This window comes from Barbus barbus (assembly GCF_936440315.1).
Source record: "Barbus barbus genome assembly, chromosome: 41".
Lineage (NCBI taxonomy): Eukaryota > Metazoa > Chordata > Actinopteri > Cypriniformes > Cyprinidae > Barbus > Barbus barbus.
In genome coordinates, this window is record NC_136719.1 from 9273684 (window position 1) to 9293573 (window position 19890).

The 19890-nt window shown below is 38.9% G+C and overlaps 2 protein-coding genes across 2 annotated transcripts in view; both read right to left on the reverse strand.

Moving 5' to 3' along the window:
• Positions 1–487: 487 nt before the first annotated feature.
• Positions 488–11926, reverse strand: LOC306860130 (cerebral cavernous malformations 2 protein-like). Its single transcript, XM_079401676.1, has 10 exons — positions 11855–11926; positions 8163–8321; positions 8002–8085; positions 7623–7806; positions 6587–7194; positions 5277–5406; positions 4797–4860; positions 4295–4445; positions 2114–2252; positions 488–982 (listed from the first exon to the last, which is right to left on the reverse strand). The coding sequence occupies exons 1-10, from the start codon at positions 11882–11884 to the stop codon at positions 702–704; spliced, it is 1830 nt and encodes a 609-aa protein (XP_079257802.1). The 5' UTR covers positions 11885–11926; the 3' UTR covers positions 488–701.
• A 6421-nt stretch (positions 11927–18347) lies between these two features.
• LOC306860249 (XK-related protein 7-like) overlaps positions 18348–19890 on the reverse strand; it is a gene marked incomplete at its 3' end in the record, with an annotated part of 69317 nt that continues 67774 nt past the window's right edge. Inside the window, exon 3 of the mRNA XM_079401852.1 lies at positions 18348–19324. Coding sequence (XP_079257978.1) covers positions 18348–19324 — 977 coding nt within the window. The remainder of the gene's footprint in view (positions 19325–19890) is intronic.

The window sequence follows — 19890 nt, forward strand, 5'->3', positions numbered from 1 at the left end:
GAAAACTCTACATAACCATCATCATCACTGTCGTCATTATTATATGATTGCTTTCTCTTTTTCTCCTTTTATGTCTAAGTGACCTTTTCTCCAAATAATACGTAATTACTTATGTTCTTTCTGGCACTTCCTCACTGCATCGGTTCTCTTTTGTAAATCATTCATGCAGAACATGAAATAACCAAACTTGCATGCAAATAATACGCAGATTTACAAATGCAAATAGGATGTAAAAGGCCCATTTTTCATCAGCAGCACTCAGTGTTATTAAAAATAAAGGTGCTTGACGATGCCATAGAAGAACCTTTTTGTCTAAATGGTTCCATAAAGAACCTTTAACATCTGAAGAACCCTTATGCTTCACAAAAGGTTCTTTGTGGCGAAAGAAGGTTCTTCAGATTATAAAAAGGTAAGAAAGAGATGGTTCTTTAAAGAACCTTTGACTGAATGGTTCTTTGTGGAACCAAAAATGGTTCTTCTATGGCATCGCTTGAAGAACTTTTTGAAGCACCTTTATTTTTAAGAATGCATGTACTGCAAATGTTTAACTATTTGACTATTTTACACATATATATATACATATATATATATATATATATATGAATATGAATCAAAGAAATGTGACCTAAACCCGGTTTTCATAAATTCTGCAACAGCTGTGGCTTATATATATATCCATATGTCAGTTCATTCTGTATGTTTCACAGGTAATAGTCCTCTTCTTCTATGTCTCCGTTTCCCTCCTCAAAGCCCAAAGCCTCAATGTTGTGTGTGATGTCATCGATTCTGCGGTTAAAATCCTGGGAACCTGAAGGAAGAGTCCAGCCGTCATAGCCACGGACTGCTGTGGCAGATGTGCTGCTCATGCTCCGCTTGATCCGGCCAAAACTGTCCGTCAAAATCCCACCCTCTCGGATCCCAATGTCTTCCAGAAACGTCTCGAACACTCCTACATCCTTATCTGGAATAAAGGGCCTCATGCCTGCTCACGTGGGAGAGGAAATACATGAGAACGCACCATAAGTCTGTATTTTTAGACAGCATTAATTTGTTGGATTACAATTGATAATACGTATTGTTAGTCACATTAACAAGCAAACATTTTGAAAAAAACTTACAATAAATACATTTTAAAGATGCGTTTTTTTGTATATACACTACCATTCAAACTTTTGAGTTCAGTAATTCATACTTTTATCCAGCATGGACGCATTAAATTCATCAAAAGTGACTGTAAAGACATTTAAACAGCTTTTTCCTGTGAGAATGTGGCAGCATTCACGTTTGTGATTAATTGTCTCTATTCAGCACTGTAACTGTCCTCTATAAATTCACACTAACAATACTGAATGGTCTGAATGGCAAAAGCGCGGACAGTCTCACACTTGTCCAGAGCTGTATCGAGCTGACTCAGCCTTTTGCTTGCCTGTCAGGTCAGATAAGTCTACGGCCAGCAGAGGTATAAGTGGCTCAGCGTGTATTATGTAATTGTGTCTCTGTTGCACACAATCGCTGTAATTTGCTTTATCCTTTACCTACTCACTGCAGAAGTAACATCTACAAGGTCTTTCTAATCAATTTGGACAAATTTGTGTCGCACTGGAAATGTACTCTACAATCCATTTTGATTATTTAATGACTCACTATCTAAATATGTATTTCTGACAAATCTGGGATCACAGTTACAGAGTTATTTATAGTTCTGAATTGTGGTCAGAGTTATTTATAGTCTGTATCATGTTTCTTTTCCCACAGCGGCTAGTGTTAGTAGAGTTTTGTAATTCTGTCACGCTGTGAAAGTGTGATGTTATTGGAAAGGTTGTTGCACCACGACTGCTCCAGTGAAAGCCAGGTGCTCATGAATATGCATTAGGCTTTATGTTACTCTAATCCCTCTAATGAGCTAATGATAGACAGCAATTACACAAACTCTGAATACAATGCCAAATCCAATAAATCATGACTTTTGAAATATGATTTCAGACTTTATAATGTCGTACAAACACACCCCTTGGGGATTTAAACAGGCACTCAAATTCCTCAAGAGAGGCAAAGAAGGAGAAAGAGAGAGAATCTATGGTGACTTTTGTATTCTGTGTTGTGAGTTTCTCACCAAGCAGCAGGAACTTGCGTGAATCTCCATAGAGCTGCAGCAGGTCAGTGCAGAACTGCTCTATCGGAGCACCGAGTCTGTATTCTCTCAGAAACAGAGCAAACTGCTGAATCTCCTGAGGCGTCAGCTTACTCCTCAACTAAGCAATGAGAACACAAGACAGAAATATAGTACAACAGAACTATAATGAGACAGTAATATTCTGGATAACTGCAGTGGATAGTTCACCCACAAATGAAAATTATGCTGTCATTTACTCATCCTCATGTTATTTCAACCCTCCCAGGGCTAGGCTTGATTTCAGATCTTTTCATTACCATGAACTGAGGGTACTGCCGTTTTAAAATAACCATGATTAATTTTGTGTTTCCAAAAGTTGGGAACCACATTATTAGGCAAAATGTCAAAAATGTTTTATTCACTAAAGTTTATACAATAACAATTCATCTATGGTTCCATGAAGAACCTTTAAAGGGATAGTTCATCCAAAAATGAAAATTCTGTCATTAATTACTCACCCTCATGTCGTTCCAAACCCATAAGGCCTTTCATCTTCGGAACTCAATTTAAGATATTTCGATGAAATCTGAGAGCGCTCTGACTCTCCCATAGACAGCAAGGAAACTACCACGGTCAAGGCACAGAAAACTACCAAGATGATCAACAAAGTAGTCCATGTGACATCAGTGGTTTAACTGTAATGTTACGAAGCTACTTTTTTTTGCGAAAAGAAAACAGAAATAATGACTTTATTCCATATTTTTGTCTCTAACGCGTCACTTGTGGACGCGCATTCACGATAGTACAATGACACAAGTGTGTGGCGTAACATTATGGTTGAACCACTGATGTCACATGGACTACTTTTGTTGATCATCTTGCTACTTTTCTGTGCCTTGACCGTGGGAGGGTCAAAGAGCCCTCAGATTTAATAAAAAATAACTTAATTTGTGTTCCAAAGATGAACGAAGGTCTTATGGGTTTGGAACAACACGAGGGTGAGTAATTAATGACAAAATTTTGGGGTGAACTATCCCTTTAATTACTCACCCTCACGTCGTTTCAAACCAGTAAGACCTTCGTTCATCTTCAGAACACAAATTAAGATATTTTTAATGAAATTCGATAGCTTTCTGACCCTCCATAGACAGCAACACAACTGACACGTTCAAGGCCCAGAAAGGTTGTAAGAACTTCATTAAAATAGTCCATGTGACATCAGTGGTTCAACCTTAATTTTATGAAGCTACGAGAATATTTTTTGTGCAAAGAAAACAAAAATAATGACTTTATTCAACAATTTCGTGAACATGCGTCGACTGACATGGAAGAGAAGAAAATGTTGAATAAAATTATTAATTTCCTTGCGCACAAAAAGCATTCTCTACCTTTCTGGGCCTTGAATGTGTCAATTGTGTTGCTGTCTATGCAGGGTCAGAAAACGCTCGGATTTCATCAAAAATATCCTAATTTTTGTTCCAACGATGAATGAAGGTCTTGTGGGTTTGGAACGACATGAGGGTGAGTAATTAATTAATGACAGAATTTTCATTTTTGGGTGAACTAACCCTTTAACATATAATGCTTCTACAAAATATAGTGGGAAAATATTTATCAGATTATAAAATCTAAATCTGTCTTCTTCATACTAAGAAAGTAATGGTTCTTTTAAGAACTGTTCTTTGGGGAACCCAAAATGGTTCTCCTATGGCACTGCTACTAAAACCCCCTTGTGGAATCATTTATTTTTAAGAGTGGAGTGGTGAGTTTGGTCACATGTCACTAAAGGTTTGTACAATAAGTGCATGTCAGATTATATACTGGGGCACCAGTCAAAGAATTTCACCTTAACAAAAGACAGGAATGTGTGAGTCTGCTTGTTTTAATGCAATAAAACTGAATCCTTAAAAAACAAAACAAAAACAAACAAGCCTAAAACTAAAAAAAGAAAAGTGTGAAGTGCAAATTAAATTTTAGACTGAAAATTTCATTTTTATTTCAATTTCAGTCTGTTCCTCACACAGAGCCTCATATGGCTTCAAAAGACTTTAAATATATTGTGTGTGTGTACATACAGTATATACATGCAACAACATGAGGATGAGTAAATGATGACAGAATTTAAAATTTTAGGTGAAGTGTCACTTGTATTACATAATTGTATGCGTGTAAGCATCTTACAATGATCATGTACTCCTGCAGACTGGCATTACAGGGCTCAGAGTCGCTGTGTGTGGAGGCTAGGCTTCGATGTGACTCATGGCAGGAGAGAGATGAGCTCTCACTGTAGTTCTCACTATAATACGGATCAAATGCTTCCTGTGAACCATCACTGGGAAGAGAGATAACACATATGAAGTCAGATGTGACAGAGCTTAAAAGCTATTTTTAATACCACACCCCCTTTTGCTCACATATATTAAAATAGCTTTTTTTTTTTAATATGTGCCCTCCCGCTCTGGGCTCTAAATGGCAAAAATATTAGACTGCAGCCCATTAAAATATTTGTCCAAGCAATGGCAGACAGGGTCATTACTGCATTAATGAATTTCTGTTGTGTGCTGCTGGTTACTGAGGCAATGATTTACAAAATCAAAATGTACAAACTGAAGAAAGGGATAGAATGTAATGATAATTCATAAAGACATATTTCATGAATTATAATGCACAAACAGACACTCACTATGAACTGCAGCAGCTGAAGTCTGTGTCATAGCCATATGTCATGTCAGTAAGGCAGCTGTCACCTTGGACAAGTATTGATGGGAGGGAGAAAGACAACATGTTATAAATTTGTGCTTTTAAGTGGCAACTGAAACTGTACTGCAAAGCATGCTATTGATGAGTGCATTTTAGATATGCATTGACAGTACATGCAAGATATATTAAGATCAACAGTTTAGAAAGTTTTAAGTGGGTTTCAGGGATACATAGTAAGAATTTAAAATTAAATTTTTCTATTTACGTTGCTATCATAATTATACGTGACAAAAGTTAGTCTTTTTTAATTCAATTAGCCTGCTGTTACCAGATCAGAACAGACCTGTGATCTAATTTTAGGTCCCGACTCACCAGTTGGGAAACACTGTTTTAAGGACATTCGGCACTGTAGAGGTTGGTTACTGTTAACTGGCTGCTAAAGAGCAATACTGACGTCACTCACTCCTTTGTAGCCAATAGCGGTCAGGCATGGTGTAGTGATATCCTGCCCTGTCGACACATTCAATGGTCTGATGTCCATAGATGATCTGAAACATTTGACAGATGAGCGCGCAGTACTCCTCTGCAGCATCCTGTGCGTGATCAATATAAGAATCAAATGAAGAGAAAATCATTGAGTGTCTATAGCTAGAAACAACTTTTAAATGTTGCCACCTTTTCTGCTTTTCTCTCATACACAGTCACACATATTGCACACCAACAAAAGCAGCCAGACTATAATGTGGGTCAACACAATCCCTTCCATATTAATTTATGCAGGCACACACACATACACACACAGACCACTGACACAGCATGCTCTTACATAAGTCTGGGCATTACATCACAGGGGAGTCTACTCTGAGCGCGCCGTTTACGTCACAGCTGACACGACTCATCTCGTCAGCACGGTCACTGCAGAAGGGCACTCATATTCCTGAGGCTCACACCCACTGATTAAATTAGGACTTTCTCATTCATCACAATCACCTTATATCTATACAGCAGCAATAATTAATTTCTCCAAATGCCACAACTACAATGTTTGTATTATCCATCCATTCATCCACCATTGCTTATTAACTCATCCAGCATCCATCCACATGAAATGCTGTCTATCCATTCATCCATCCAGCCACATTATTGGCTTTAACCCATCCCACAATTATTCATCAATTCATCCACCCATCGCTTATTAACACTTTCATCCATCCATCCATCTATCATTTATTAACCCTTTCAACTACCCATCCTTCCGTCCATTCATCTGAATAACGCTTTTACCCATCCCTCACTTACTAATCCATAAATCTATCCACCACTTATTAACCCTTTCATCCATCCATCCATCCATCCATCCATCCAGCCAGCCATCCACATTAATGAATTTTTAACCCATCCCTCATTGATTAACCCATCCATCCTTCATTTTAACCTTTTTATCCGTCCTTCCTTTCATCCATTCATCCATCCATTCACCTTTTCATTTATCCTTCCATCCATCCTTCACTTGTTAACCTTTTTATCTCTCCTTCCTTCCTTCCTTCCATTCATCCTCCATTAACCCTTTCATCTATCCATCCATTCATCCCCCCTCTGATTCATCCTTCCATCCATTCTTCAATTATTAAACCTTTTATCCATCTGCCGATACATGCGCATCAATTGCTTATTAGGCCATTTCCATCATCCATCCATCCATCCATTTTCAAGGCTTTTTAACCCATTCATTTATTCATCAATCCTTCCATTTAAATGGCGGAATAACCTCACCCTGTTCTCTACAGCCAATAAGACGAGGTTGCAGTAGGCATCAGGGCATGGCATGGGCTCCAGAGGATTATGGTTCCTCCTCTCCCAGCTACCATAGGACTTTCCCCTCTCCCAGCTCCCTGTGCAAGCTTGCCTGCGTTCCCAACTCCCACCTGGCGTGTGTTTCCGTTCCCAGCTTCCACCTGGTTTAGCTCCAGGCCCTTGCCTCTTTTCCCAGCTACCTCCTATGACCCCTCCACCTCCCCGATGCTCCCAGCTGCCCCCTACAGGCCTCCGATCCCAGCTCCCACTCACTGGCCGTTTCTCCCAGCTACCTCCACATGGCTTTCGGGTCTGTCTACGCTCCCAACTCCCGCTCACACGTTTCTGTTCTAGGCTCTCACCACCTCCTCCTCCACCCCCTGTCCCACCTCCTCCACCCACGCTGCTCTGTTTAGGCTCATGGCGGGATGAGAGCTTCCAGTCCACACCACAGATGGTGTGGCGGCGCTCCATGGTGCCCCCTGCAGGCCTAGGGTCAGTGTTGCTTATAGTTTGTCTGCGGCTCTCCAAACCAGTGGGCCTGTTCTCCAGACTGTCACCGGCTAGTACAGTGTCCACATTCAGACCTGAGAATACAAACACATTATTGAAGATTCCTCCTATCCTTATTTATTTCAAAAGTTTGCAAATGTTTCATGGCAATGCAAACTAAAACTGACAGACACCGTCACTGTTTTTTTCTCACTGCTTTATCTCTCTCCAATTTACATACTGTCCACATACTTTACATACTTTGTTACTTATTTATTTGTTACTGGATGTGTTTTAACACCTGAAACTCAATGTTTTTTTCCTGAAACTTTGATATTATATTCCAATATTTGTCTGCTACAAATAAACTAATTAAGGTAATTTAGAAATATGCAATGTATTCCTAAAATGTGTTTTGTGAATTAATTTATTTACAGTAGGCCTAATCAAATTTACTAATACAGAATAGATAGTAACCACGATAAACTCTGGTATTGTACATTGTTCCTAATTTCCTACTGACCAGTTTTGAGCACCAGTAGGTGCAGTGCATCATCCCGCAGGTATGAGGCAGCAGCGATTTCATGTGTGGGGATTCTCAGCAGCAGTTTTTCATTGTCCCTCCAGGTAAGCAGCAGACAGCGAGCAGACAGGCTGAGAATGCAGTCCTGCTCCACACTGGTCTTCAGAGGCAAAACCCTCAGTTTCTATGGATGGAGACAAACACAGTGTATCATTTGTTTAATTTTCTGTTTTTTATTTGAAAGAAATAAAATAAATATAGTTTTTAAATGTGACAATTTAATCTGCTTTATGTTGGTTTCAAAGTTCAAAGTGTGTATGTGTTTTAACTGAATTATCCCTTTAAGTCATCCTCTGAACAACATTACAGTGACTCTCACCCTGGCTGTGTCCAGAAGCTGCAGCAGCTCGTCTCTGCTCGACGGGTTCAGGGAACATGACACCCATGTCAAGTGTCCCAGGAACTGTTGGTAACATCCATAAAATTCAGTTGATGTTTCCATGTTAATGTGATCTGTTTGCTTTGAGTTGTCAGACTAACCTTGACTTCCTTCTCCACATAGTCGTAGATGAGTCTCTCTGGGTGGATGAGGTAGTCAGGTGGGTAGAGGGGGACAGTGTGAAGGGGTCTACGGTACACACTGTTTTTTTCTGCCTGCCGCCGGCTAGATTTAGAGAACACCAAGCGCTTTACAAAGCCCTGAGACAAGAGTTTGCATAAGAGATAAAAGATATAAAGTGACGATGAGAGATTTTGCAATAATGAGGGGGAAAAGCAATTGTGATATATAAAGTGCAGTTGAAAGTTCCTTTCAATCTGAGGCATGGGATTTAAAAAAATTTAAATTAATAATTGTGACCTTTTATTTCATTCAGAGATTTTTCTTGCAATGCTGAGAAAAAAGTCATCACTGCGAGATATAAAATCAACGAATTGCTAGTTTATAAACATTCATTATGAAATATAAAAGGTCCGAACTGTGAGATATAAACTCAGAATTCTTTTAGACTTTTTCTTGCAATTCTGACTTTTTCTCAGAATTCTGACATTACGAACATGCACAGAAACTTAAACTAAAACAAGTCTTTACTGTTGTGTATTATTTAACTTCACTTGCTTGATGTCAGATTTGTGAAAGCCTGTTTAAATCTGCTTTTATGATGATGTAACACACATCAGTCTGCTGTTCAAACTGTGACATCAGCGAGACAGCTGTTAGATACGGAAGACAGATTACAGACAACATGCCCTAATGACAACCTACTGATTTATACAGTGTGTGTGTAATGTGTGTGATAAAAATCATTTAAAATGTAAGAAATGTGTATCAATCACACATCATGTCGGTGACAGTGTGTGTTTTCACATCAGATGTGATCTAATGGGGCTTATCAATCATCCTGACTGCTTTCTGGGTGTTAGTCAAAAAGCATTAAGAAAGGCAAATTCAAAACAATTAATCAACCACGTCGCATGACTCCATCATTAAACTTAAACACAACTATTACTATCTTCAGCTACAAAGATGTGGCTCAGCATTGCAATCTCTGAATCTCTGGAAACAGTCTCAGAAGAATTGGTACATCACATATTGCCATAGAGCATAATTAAACCCTCTCTGGCACACATTATGATACCTTTTGCGGGAAAATATGTTTCCTTTATTTAAAATGGAACTATATATATATACACAGGTACATCTAAGAAAATTTGAATATCATGAAAAAGTTCATTTTTTCTTGTAACTTATTTCAAAAAGTGAAACTTTCATATATTTTAGATTCATTACATGTAAAGTAAAACATTTCAATTTTTTTTTTTTTTAATTCTGATTATTAGAACTTACAGCTCATGAAAGTAAAAAATCAGTATCTCAAAATATTAGAATATTTACATTTGAGTTTCAATTAATGACCATCCCTACAGTATAAATTCCGGGTATCTCTTGTTCTTTGAAACCACAATAATGGAGAAGACTGCTGACTTGGCAATGATCCAGAAGATGAACACTGACGCCCTCCACAAAGAGTGTAAGTCACAGAGGGTCATTACTGAAAGGTGTGGCTGTTCACAGAGTGCTGTATCAAAGCATATTAAATGCAAAGTTGACTGGAAGGAAGAATTTGGGTAGGAAAAGGTGCACAAGCAACAGGGATGACCGCAAGCTTGAGAATACTGTCATGCAAAGCTGATTCAAACACTTGAGAGAGCTTCACAAGGAGTGGATTGAAGCTGGAGTCAGTGCATCAAGAGTCACCAGCTCAGATGTCTTCAGGAAAAGGGCTACCAAGCCACTTCTGAACCAGAGACAACATCAGAAGCATCTTACCTGGGCTGTAGAGAAAAATAACTGGACTGTTGCTCAGTGGTCCAAAGTCCTCTTTTCAGATGAAAGTAAATTTTGCATTTAATTTGGAAATCAAGGTCCCAGAGTCTGGAGGAAGAGTGGAGAGGCACTGAATCCATGTTGCTTGAAGTCCAGTGTGAAGTTTCCACAGTCAGTGATGATTTGGGCTGCCATGTCATCTGCTGGTGTTGGTCCACTGTGTTTTCTGAAGTCCACAGTCAACTCAGCCGTCTACCAGGAAATCTTAGAGCAGTTCATGCTTCCTTCTGCTGACAAGCTTTATGGAGATGCTGATTTCATTTTCCAGCAGGACTTGGCACCTGCCCACACTGCCAAAGGTACCAAAAGCTGGTTCAATGACCATGGTGTTACTGTGCTTGATTGTATTGTATTATCAAGAGGAAGATGAGAGACACCAGACCCAACAATGCAGATGACCTGAAGGCCGCTATCAAAGCAACCTGGGCTTCCATTAAACCTGAGCAGTGCCACAGGCTGATTGCCTCCACGCCACGCCACATTGATGCAGTAATTGATGCAAAAGGAGGCCCAACCAAGTATTGAGTGCATAGAAATGAACATACTTTTCAGAAGCCTGACATTTCTATTTAATATTATATCCTTTTTTTATTGATCTTATGTAATATTCTAATTTTCTGAGACACTTCAAGAAATAAAGGATTGAAATATTTCACTCTATGTGGAATGAATCTATATAATATATGGGTTTCACTTTCTGAAATGAGTGACAAAAAATATTGACCTTTTTCATGATATTCAAATTTTTTGAGATGCACCTGTATATTTTTAAATTTTGTTGCCTCAAGCAATCAGCACTTCAGAAATGAAAAAAAAAAAAAAAAAAATGAAACATAACAATTAAGAATGCCAGGCTGTAAAGCAGGTGTTGCATATAGGCAAATATGTCCAGTAGAAGGTTAAGACTGAGAGAGACATAAACCAGAGATAACATCTGTGTGGAGTAGTAGATAAAAATGACAGAAGTTACTTCTAGTGTTTTGAAGCATATTTACTTATAAAGTATGAATCTTTTATTTTCATAATAGGGTCATTCCACCAAATGGGTGCCATTTGTGTCCCCAGGACATTATAGGTACAAACATGCATAAAAATGAATTATAATTTTTTTTTTTTATTACGCAAAGTGTCCTGCACAGTAATCTAACTGCAAATTTAAAATATATAATTAACTTTATTACTTTAGAAAAATGCACCTTGTTTAGATAATTAGTGATTTTTTATGATAAAAATAATATATTTTTAACCTTGAAACCAACAATTTCTTTAAAATAAACACCTGCCTGAGGGAGAAATGAAGGAATTTGTTGACATTTTTAAACATGCTTTTTAAAAGACATTAGAGTTTTGGACTGAGAAAAATGCATCCATCTTCCACTTAAAAAATGTGTAAAAAATTAAATAAAGTTACCTGAAATGAACCAGTACAGATTTTGAATAGTTAAATGTGTATTACTAGATTCAGTCTTTAAAAAATCTTTTTTTTTTGAAGATTTTTGACAGCAAATGGCACCCATTCGGTGGAATGGCCCAAACAAACCCTAGGCCTGTTTCAATGTATAAGTACGCGTATAAGAAATTCAATTCCAAATGAGTTGTCGCATTCAGCAAACGCCACAGCTGAGAAAAAACGAGTCAACAAACAAACAGCATTACTGGCATCAAGTTATCACCCACACAAGGATTTTGGTATATCATGTGGAACATACATACAGAAATGTTAACATTAGAGGTCGCATGATCAGGTTTAAAGAAAATCCGCGACACACTTCAAACACACATCTTTGAAATATTCCTAGATGTATATCCAGGTAGTTTTAATGTATAATGAAACAAAAGAACTTACCTTCTTGGCTCGCTTGGGCTCATAGTCCATATTGACCAGCCTGATGGCTAGCTGTGTGCAAGAGTGTGTGTTTGTATGTGTCCCTGTGTAGGACAGGCCTAATCTCATCTCGGCCCTCTGGAGCCAGGCAGGCCTGTGCAGGAAACACACTTCCTGCTGGACAGGAAACTCCACCAGAGACTCTGATCTAAAATCCCAAACACCTCCACACTCAAACTACTGATAACACATACTCATACAGTACACAAAATGGGGCCGTAAACAAACACACACACACACACACAACTAAAATAAGTGGACAAGTGAAACTAATGAGTTCACACTAAGCAGAAAGACTATGTTCAAAAACTTCACTCACATTGCACACCTAAATTACAAAAACACTGATTTATACAGATTTCTGAAGCAAAACAACAAATTCCCAAAGTCCTTCTGGCAATTATTAAAATACAACATTAAATTTCCATACAAGTTTCAGCTCACTGAGTACACTGTTGAATTTTTATTTTAAAAATAAATAAATTAAAATGAGTTTTTGTGTTGATTTTTTGCTGTTACAATGCTAAGAAACAAATAGACCTGAAACATCAACAAAAGACACCATGTGTCAAGTTTTTTGACAGCATTCAGCCAAAATAAAAAAATTGTTTTTGATTTCAGCCAAACTGGTTTTGTAGGGCCAAAAACATTGATTGGAACAGCTCATTGTAATATGCTTTTTGCCAATGGCACATTTTGACAGTGTTAGCATGTATTTCACACACACGTGGATAACCTTGCTATATATATATATATATATATATATATATATATAGAAACCATCACAGAAATGATAATGGCTTCCACTACAAATACCATTACTATCAACTATATTAACCATTAAAAATGGTTTCCTGTAAAGTGTTTTGAGGCATATTCCATTAGAATTTAGTGGTTTTAACAAGCCACCAATAGAAGGTGGCAAATTGCCAGTAGAGACCCACAGGGACCATAACGGTTTCCATTAAAACCAATACAATCCCCATTATAACCACTAAAACCATTACAAATTATGTGGTTTCTATTGTTTTTTTTTAATGGATTTTGTTTTTTGATTTATGTATTCAATATAGCATAATATAGTATAATGAGAGATTTACAGTACAAGAAATACCAAACCAATGCGTTTGAATTTGACTTTACCCATTGCAGCTCAGTCATGCTAATGATTCTCGCAATTACTCAAAGCATCCTCTGGGGGGCAGTGTGGGCCAGCACTTTGTTTCTATGGGGAGTGGCACTTTAACGGTATGAGAATTGCGGATAGCTAATCACCTGCAGAGAGACGGTATGCTCACTCACTGCACAAAAACCAACGTTATATCCTTACATATTCTATACAGGAAGAGCGTTTTATAGATATCTAAAATAATATTGCAGTTGTTTGACCTGTTTTAACCTTGTCGAAATGAAAGAGTTGTCTATTTGATTTTATTGTGTGCAACAGTGCAGTTTTCACTACGCCCGAATACATTTACTAAAGGGATGTAATGAAACTTTATGATGAGGTCGAGTAGAATCGTTCCTAAAGTCATGGAGAAATGTGCAGTTTGTCAGAGACTCTGTGCTTGGATTGAGTGGGATTGTTAAACAGCCCAGGGGAACAGACTGGTAGCTCAGTTTAAGAAGGAACAGATCACATAAACCCAATGTCATACTGGGACAATGGCCAGATAGTTCCTGGAAATCAGTGGCAGATGATCTGGGCCGTAAAGGATGCTGAGGAGTAAGCAGTCTGCTTTTGTGTTTGAAGTCATTGTGCAATCAAAAGTCATACTACATACTTTCTTAAAGGGTTAGTTCACCCAAAAATACAAATTCTGTCCTCAATTACTCACCCTCATGTTGTTCCAAAGCCGTAAGACCTTTGTTCATCTTTTTGATGAAATCTGACCCTGCATAGACAGCAACACAACTACCAAGTTCATGGCCCATAAAGGTAGTAAGGACATCATTAAAATAGTCCATGGCCACATACACACTGCAGCTAAATTCGGTGGTCAGTTCACTTTTTACTCCTTAATCGCGTTCTGTTCACCCATAATTCACTAAAATATGGGAGTGACAACTGCATTAACTGCTGAAAAATACAGGTAGTGACAAACGCATTTACAGAAGTTCTACGCAGTGTGTACGGAACCGAACTGAGCAACTAGTTGTTAATGACGTATTTGAACGTGCATCAGTGTCTTTATCTGTATGTGAGATGCTAGAAAATAACAGTGAAAGAAGTCTTAACTTAGCACGGGGCTAGATGCGCTCATGAGCCCTGCGGTAAAGCGTCAGTGTTGCCAGATCTTCATAGATCAACAACAAACAAGGACAAGCACAGAAAACACTAAAACACCCAAATGCTTTGTTTTATAACACCAAAAAAAATAAAATACATATGTCTCATATCCACAACAGACCACTTTATTAACTTCATTAAGTGCCCATCTTTTTGAGATAAGACCAAACAACATGCCTAAAAGCACTTGTAAATATGAGGACATGGCAACACTGCAAGACAGCGCTCTCTAAAGCAGCCTCCCGAGCATAAACAAAACACAGCATGTTTATCAGCGGTAGTTAAGTTAAAATCAAGTTAAAATTATAAAATAATTGGGATTTGATGGTCAAGGTTGAACCTGATCTTCATGCTCTGGTCAAAAAGCCCTCTAAGATGTCCTTTAGGAGTAGAGCTCCACAGTTCACTGAAACTCACATTTAGGTTTTTGCTCCATTCAGCTATTTGCTATTTCATGCAAACTGCATTACATGTGCCGTACATGTACCTGAAGAGTTTTCTCTTGTAGAGTGTACTGTTGACCTGGAGAACCCCAGTGTGTGTGTTCTGTGTGTGTGTGTGTGTGTGTGCACTGTTACAGTAGAGGATGCTGTTGACCCCCTTAAGGGCATGAGTGGAGGAGGAGGAGAGCTAATGGTGGGTCAGTTTTCAGGAGAGGGGCCACATTGAAAAGCTCTCAGACCACAAACACACTCAGGCATACATCACATATACCTGCAGCCCTGCTTAATGATCCTGCAGTTACCACAGCAACCTGTCAAAGGATACGACTTTCATCTCATGCTCTCTGTCTGTCACCAGATGTTTATGTTTGTTATATGTAACATACTATAGCCTATATTGTACACATGGCATGATGTAGAATGATTTCATGTAATATATGAGAGAAAGACGTATTTATTAGTGATAGTAACGTAGTATATTTACCAGGGCTCTGAACCGGTTCAAGGAACAAAAACGAAAACCGGAAACGAAAGAAATTTTGATTGGAACAGAACCGGAAACAGAAACTAAATCAAGTTTTATAGTTCCGAACAGAATAGAAAATTTGAAATGGCCATTAACTGGTTAATAACGTTATTTTATCGTTCCATTTAATATTTGAAATTTGCTGTCAACCAATCAGGAATTCAAGTAGTCCGGACTATGCAAATGTGACGCTGACGCATCCAGCGAGTGAAATGCCCGCGCGCTCAGCTGTGAACTCTTCATAGGTAAGTCGCAATGGCAATGCACCGACGAGTTTAGAGTTTATCCGAGGATAGTGTAAGATGGATTCAACAGATCTTACGCACATGCAGCGCTTCTGTGAATGGAGAAAACACAATAAAACTAGGCTTATATAAAAGGAATATCCTATATTGGCCTATACACAAAATATATTTCACTATCATTGACAGATGGCCTATGTTCATTGTGACGCGTTCCAAAGTTCTCAAAAAGGAAAACGAGACGGTAGAAAGTAGTTTTTCCTTTGAACTAAATGAACTCCGACACTGGTCCAGTTTCTCTTAAACTGATTAATATTGATCAACCTGTTCACAAATCGAAATCAATTTTCGAGTCAGCAAATCACAGATTCAATGATCTAATTGGAGCGAGTCTTCAGTTCAATATTTTGAATTTGTCTTGACTGATTCAAATGTAAAATGATCTTCAGAGTGTACAAATGAAGTAAACCAAATGGCAGTACTGTGACAAGGTTGAGAAAAAAAGCAGGAAAAACTTTATAAAAATGAGCAGCAACTTCCAAGACATTGCACGTGATCTATCTCCTGTGACGTTTTTGAGTGTAGGTTAAACATTATATTTTACTCATTTACAAGATTTATTTATGGCCATATACAGGCTATAATTGAAGAGTGCTGCTTGGAAATCTAGGGCAAAAGTTGTTAGCATTCAGAGTGAGTTTGATTCATGCACTGATAATTGTTCATCCTGTTCATGATGGACAATGCACTGTGGCAATTTCTATACAAATGCTTTCTGCTTCTGAATTAATTTTAGCTGAAGGAAAACTCATTCCTTGTCAAATTACATTTACATTTAAATTTATTCCTTAATCAGGCGAAATAATTCCTTATTCCTTAATTTATCCAGATTGAGAATAATACAAGATGAAGACATAAATCCAAAATGCAAACGCTACACAAGTAGTGCCACTATACCAACTTTCCATAAGTATCAGAGTTGCAGAATTTTTTAACTAGTTAGTAAAGTGCTCCTGGAGGCTGTTTTAATTAATATTTCAATGGATTCTGCTACTCCTGTGAAATTGTAATCTTAGACGTCTTATTTTACCAGTAATACATCTCATTTGTGATCAGGTTCAGTTGCATAAACATAGCCCCTAAGAATTAGTTTGAACAACTAGCAGTTAGCCAAGGGATAATCAGTCTTTTAGGATTCAAATTAGACAGAGCTACATTTTTGTAACTGACCTTAAAAAGCTATGACCAATCTTGAAGAAATTTTTAAGACTCGTCTAAGCAGTTTATGCAACCGGCCCCTGATTTGAGCAAGGTGTGGAGATCACCATAGAGCAAAGAACAGGCACTGTCAACAACAACACATTTACTCCATGAACTCCAACAATAAAAGCCCTGTATGTGTGAATGTCTCATTATCGGGCAGCATGATTACAGCGCCCAAGCGTCATTTGCTCTCCATCAGCGTCTTCAGACTGGACAGCAGGATTCTTGTCATTGGCAATTACCCACAATGACTCTGGATTTTTCTGCTTGGTTTTTAACTAGGCAATAGAATTTCAATACAGCAAGCAAGACCTCGAAAGACCTCACAGAGGGAGTGAGAAAGACAGAGAGAAACACTTCAGCTGATGTCTTGTGATGGTTTTGTAATTGCGGTGATTTCTTTACAATTGTTGTTACTCAAAAAAGCCTGGAAAACAGCTGAGTAGGGTAAGCAGTTAAAACTAAAAAGAGGTCTTAAGATTTTATGAGGTGACAAAAAAGGATTTCTTTCTCTCAAGCACACACACAAACATTGTTGCCCCCAATAGTCGGCAGCTTTTCATGGCCAAGAAGAGCATTCACTCTTGCCAAACCACAAAGCCCCCAAAAATTCTGAATCTAAACTCCTCATAACCACAGCAATGGCCACCCCCTTCCAAATAACAAAATAATGAGTGAAATGAACACATACAGATGTAAAAGGGTTTTGAGGCTTGCGGATGGAGCAAACCAAGACTCACTGCTCTAGTTACTGTAAAGGGAGTTCACATGCAGGATTAGAATTCACTGTCAATCATTTGCATTTTCTTTTTCTGTGAAATGCAACACAAACACTTTGACGTTTGCAAGTTTTATGTTCCCAGATGCTCCCAAAACCATTTTCATGAAACACTCAAACACGCATATTCAATTATTTTTTTTAGTTTTCCGAGGCTGTCATCTGAATCTTTTTTTTACAATATTATTTTCATCCAACTACATTAGATCACAGCTTTTCGTCTTACTATATGACATTTTTTCTTTATCTTTACAGATAAACAATGCAGCATGACCAGACAACTCAAAAAACATTCATACCAACACACTGGCACCATTCTATTGTAGATACATATAACAAAAGATAATATATATTTATGAATATTCAATAAGAAGAATTATATCAAAGACATGGCCACAGAGTCATAAAAAATAAATCTAATAAATAAATAAGTCAATAATTACAGAAGAACTCTTTTGAAGAAATGGATGATTCAACTCACTAACCTCACCATTCACAGAAGCAAATAATACACAATTTGTACTGTTTTCAGATCACTGAACATTACACTTAGACCAATACAGCAGCCAGGCTGGTCCTGAGGAATACTGATTGGTCAGTTCATCTATATTTTACAAATGTCCACTTCTTCTCATCACTGTCATTTTTATATGTTCAGTGCATAGGCAGAAAGGTAAGTCCCTTTCCTAGTGTCACTTCACATGCAGGTCATGTAAACACCATGTTACTCGCATCCAGCCTGATGTGCACTTTCGGACCAGTCATTCGCTCCCAGGCATCCGAATGCCAAACGTGCCGCTGTCCCACTGTGTAGCACCATGCCGACCATCAAGGATCGGACCGTAACCTCATGGCGGATGAGTTCCACCTCTGCATAGAGATGTCATGTGGAAGGTGGAGGTAAGAACAACACTACACCGTAGTCTCGTACTCCGTCACTTCTTTGGGGTTGCTGAAGCTCTGGTACTGGATGCGAGGCGTAACGGGAGATGTATTCTCCAGCACCAGGATGGTCTTCCTCAGCCTTCGGTCGATAAAGTGGGCATCCCAAGCTGGGTACCTTTTTCTTGGCAGGTCGATGCGGATAACGGGACCTTCAGTTCTTGGGGGACGTGGGGAGGAAGCAGGGGGAACACTAGGAGGCCTTACCTGAAACACCGGCAGGCAACTGTCTCTATCCCCGGCCCCTATCTCCCGATCGCCACCAGTAGTCCTTTGGAGTGTTCTGGGAGGGCTAGTAACCACGTCTGGTTGAGGCAAGGGGGTTCCCAAATCCCCAATGCCTCCCAGACCGATGACCTCCATTCCCTCCTCCACACAGCTCCACTGAGCTCCCAGGATAGGTCCATCTGGGTGCAGCAGGCAATAATAGACAAACATAAAGAATGTTCCCAAAGCATAGCTACACACCACCACACACACAATAATCAGGGCGTAGAAATCAGAGGTGTGAGGTCCCCTGTGAATATACCAAGCGGCGGTGAGTGCGACGTTCTCAACCAAGGTTACGCAGTAGTACACACCCAGCCGAAAGCGGGCACGGCCTTCCTTGACGTTGAACCAGCAAAAGATGTAGATGATGCCCACCACCATGTTGTAGATGATCTCCTCCCACTTGGACATGCAGAAGTCAGTCTCGCCCTGGATGATCCAGAAGGTCATGGCACACCAGTGGGCCACGATGAAGATCCCGAAGTAAAGCTGGAAGACTGAAGCGAAGAGAGCGAAGGCGATGGTTCGAGCACCGATGGTGAAGAGGTGCCAGAGCATCTGAACAATCACGGCCTTGTAGGACATGGGGAGCTTGTCGTCACGAGAGTCGCGCAGAACCTTCTGGTAGGATGCGATCATCCAGGCGAGAGAAACCAACGAGGCAGATGCAGAAAGACCTACAGAGATAGAGCAAGAAGAACAGGGAGACAGCTTGAGTAATGTTGAGGAAAGTCAGAAACAAGCTTTACAAAATATACAAATGCAGCTTGGCCAATGCATGGTAACAAACCTTAGTCCTCAAAGGGTTATGGAGTTGCCTTTCAAATGTCTGTGCTGGTAAACAGGATTTGCTTTTGTTCATGTAGCTGTTTAATTGTCTACAATTTAACTAACTCTTAAATAACTTTCTCAACAATATTCACTGTTGATCCACCATGACAGTAGTTGACTTGAAAGAGAAAACTAGCCATAGAAGACACCAACTATAAACCATCTAAAATGGAGAAAATGGAGACAAATTTATTTTAGTTTTTGATACATGGCATATTATAAAACTTGATATATTCACAAGATTTACAAAATAAACTATACGAACCCTGGGACTAGCATAGGTATTATGTTCATGTTTTTTCTTTTCTTTTTAAATTGTTGGTGTTTTTGCCTTTATTATGATAGGACAGTTTTAGATCTAGATGTAGGAAGCGAAGTGGGAGAGAGAGAGGGGGGCGGGATCGGGAATAAG